Source organism: Austrofundulus limnaeus, unplaced genomic scaffold (genome assembly GCF_001266775.1).
Source record: "Austrofundulus limnaeus strain Quisiro unplaced genomic scaffold, Austrofundulus_limnaeus-1.0 Scaffold446, whole genome shotgun sequence".
Lineage (NCBI taxonomy): Eukaryota > Metazoa > Chordata > Actinopteri > Cyprinodontiformes > Rivulidae > Austrofundulus > Austrofundulus limnaeus.
This window is the reverse complement of record NW_013952848.1, coordinates 426,424-429,624: the sequence shown is the minus strand read 5'-3', so window position 1 is coordinate 429,624 and position 3,201 is coordinate 426,424. Positions and strand designations below refer to the sequence as shown.

Here is a 3,201-nt window from a genome sequence, read left to right as displayed (position 1 = left end):
CAGGTAAAACAGTTCTTAAACCATGGATGTCATAGTTTCTGGATCTAGTCTRGTTTTGTTTACAGTTTTAGCTCATGTCATGTTTTCAGCAGCTCCTGTCACAGCCCTGCTTCCCCCTCCCCTCACAGTTCCTCTGCTAATCATCTMATTCGACTCACCTGTTGTCCTGTGTATTTAAGCCTCACTCTCCCACAGCTCCAGTGCCAGTTTATCATCAGCCACGCCTATGATTCACCAGCATTCTTGTCCCTTGTCTTGTTCTGATCTCGGCTCCTCGACCCTCGCCTTGTCCCACGGATTATCGCCTCACGTCTCAGCCCATGTCGGTAACCTTCAGTCATCTGCTCCTCTGGTAATGATCCTCGCTTTGTTTCTCGGACTCCTGCCTCTCGCCTCCTCCATTCTCGGCACTACGAACTCTCGGACTTCCTGGTTCTCGACCCCTGCTTGCCTCTCTGGACAACCCTGCTCCACGTCTCCCAGGTATTCGACCCKTGCACTGTTTAATGACCAACGAGTTAAGTTTGATCCCACAAGGCTGCAAGCTAAGGAGTTAGCCTGTTCAACCACGGCTAACGAAACACGGAAATCTCTTCCGGGATTCCCCAGTGACGTAATCGGGACTCCGCAATGTCAGACCAATCGGATTTCCCGCTGCACTCTCCGAACCTCCAGGTTAGTGGCAGTATTTATAATCTGTCAAATTCCTAGTATCACTGCTGACACTAARTCCACTCTCCTGTGTCCAGAGAACCGAGACCTGCTGACTGCTTGTTTCCCGTTTCCAGCTAACATTCAGTTTTACAATAAATCTGTTAAAACTTCCTTGGTGTTCGGTGTTAATTCAGAACTCATAAAACAAACCCTAACAATGGATGGGCAACTGGTGGTCTACAGGCTGTATGTGGCCCGTGGGTGGCTTCTGTCCGGCCTGCCAATGAGGCCCCACCTCTCCCCAGAAAAGACACCAGTGCAAAAATAAAAATATTTTTATATATATAAAATTAATTTATAAAAAGCATAAACAATACATTAGCTGTTTACATTTTTAAGTTTAAAAAAGTTTTTATTTTGGGGAGTAGACTATCTGTCCACAGAATTTCAAGGCAAACCTTTGTGTTTAGTCTGCTTAGGGACGCTGTCTGCCATGAATCTTTTTAAAGGAGACATATCATGCTAAATACACTTATTATAGTGACATCTTCCTAAAATAATTGTGTAACTCAATTTTGCCAACTAAAAACTTGGGAGATTAATTTAAGAGATGCACATGTCCCAACATAAATGGACAAACACTAAAACTAAGGATATTCTATCTATAATTTCAGTTAGTTTTAGTTAGTTTTGTAAAATGATTATACAGTTTTAGTTAATCTTTTTCTCATTTTATTACAGTTTTTATTTATTTTAGTTAACTAAAAAGTTTTTTCTATTTCAATTCTTGTTATTTAGTTAGTTTTAGATAATAACTCTGGTGTGCAGCACTTTGTGTCCCCCTGGTAGTGTCGACAAAAAATTGCCCTCTTCCATCATTTAAGTTGACCAACCTTTAGCTTTTGTGCTACCTTTAGTGCAACATAACTTAGACGATACTAACCCCCTAAAAAGCATTCACATTAATAWAGTGCAGCTATAAACAGCTCCTGTAGTGATAATGAAACGTCTTATTTACCTAGTAGAAATTTTCTTGTTAACATCAATATTCACAACTGAACAAAGTGTAAGGTTTGAAATTTATTGCACATTTAATGTTTTTTCTCCACACAACTCTTCACCAAATAATGAGAATTATCTTGACCTACAGCTTTGTGTGCATGAGTCCCATTCTTGGTCTGAGTTCTACCTATGGACCTGACCTTTACATAAATAGGCCTGTGACCTGTATTACCAACTCCCCCCTGCAGGGATTTGCACCAGGTATCATAATTCTATTTAATGAATAACTTAACATTTAAAATCCTGGGCAAAAGTCCACCCGGGTTTTCTCTCTGTGCCCCCCCTGTGTCAGGGAGTTATTTAACTCTGCTCCTGGGAGAGGAGTTGCTAGTGGCAAAAGGCCATTTGGAATATTTTAATGAAAATCATAAAAACTTGAAAACTCCCAATATAGCTTACTACAAAAGSCTTAAAATATATTGTTGCTGAGTGATTTACTTGGTTTGACTGATGACGGGTGTAATCCTAAAGGTGAACACACACACTCTTACATACATTCACACAATGGATGGCACACTTCCTACAGAGCTCTGACCTGAATGAAGTTGAATTCTCTCCAGCTGAGGGAGCTTCCCACAGAGGGCAGGGATGTTATTCCAAGAAGGACAAAAAGAAAAAAGCCCAGGATTCCAAGTGTTACAAATGAGTCTGTGCCCCACGCCTCAGTAGAATCAAAGTAAAATGGGGTGCTTTTATTATTCTTKACCTACACAAAGAAAGGAGAAGATCAGGATTAGCTGTGGTTCCTTTTGTTCATAATATAATGCAAGTTTTTGTGCACGTTTTCAGTTTCGCGGCACGAAACCGAAGCCGGATTGGCCAGCTCTACCTCATCCACCACGCGCGAGATGAGTTTGTGCCTGACAGCGTAGCGAATAGGAATGATAAATGTGTAGGTGACGTGGAGGAAAGCGAAGCCGAGTGCAACAAGACCCATCTGCTTCCTGCTCTGCAACCACCGGTCAAGCCAGTTAGGAAAGCGCCTGGGACAAGCAGAACCAAGTTAGTCGCTTCTTCTTCGTCAAAACATGATCATATTAGCAAATTCTATCAATTTTGATTTTGTAATCTTTTTGATTTGGTTTTCTATCCGACCTGTATTTGGTCCCTCTGTAGAGCTGAAGAATAGCAGCTATAGCACCAGGCAGGTAACACAGAGACAACATAATGAGCGACACAATGGGGAAAACCTAAAAGATGAAACAGAAAGAATGAACAAAGCACAGATCGTATCCAGTGGTGGGCACCAGCCCCCTAAAGTGCAAATCTGTTAATTGCGGACGTAAATATTTCATTTGCGCTTTAGCGGACTTACTAATTTTTATAATTCATAAGCGCATTTGCGCTTTCTAAAATTAAAATGCAGTACCACTAATAAACAATTATCTACCAGTCATTATCTTGAACAGCAGAAGGTATGACTGTCAATGAATCACAACACGTGATCTATCCAACAGCACCCCTCCCAGATAAACACACTTATTG

General features: G+C 41.2%; 1 protein-coding gene across 1 annotated transcript in view; it reads right to left on the bottom strand.

The window, feature by feature from the left end:
• Positions 1-2,142: 2,142 nt before the first annotated feature.
• LOC106529468 (metalloreductase STEAP4) overlaps positions 2,143-3,201 on the bottom strand; it is an 11,206-nt gene continuing 10,147 nt past the window's right edge. The window contains exons 6-8 of the mRNA XM_014024912.1: positions 2,812-2,906; positions 2,546-2,699; positions 2,143-2,422 (exon numbers count right to left, since the gene is read on the bottom strand). Coding sequence (XP_013880366.1) covers positions 2,237-2,422; positions 2,546-2,699; positions 2,812-2,906 — 435 coding nt within the window. The 3' untranslated portion in view covers positions 2,143-2,236. The remainder of the gene's footprint in view (positions 2,423-2,545; positions 2,700-2,811; positions 2,907-3,201) is intronic.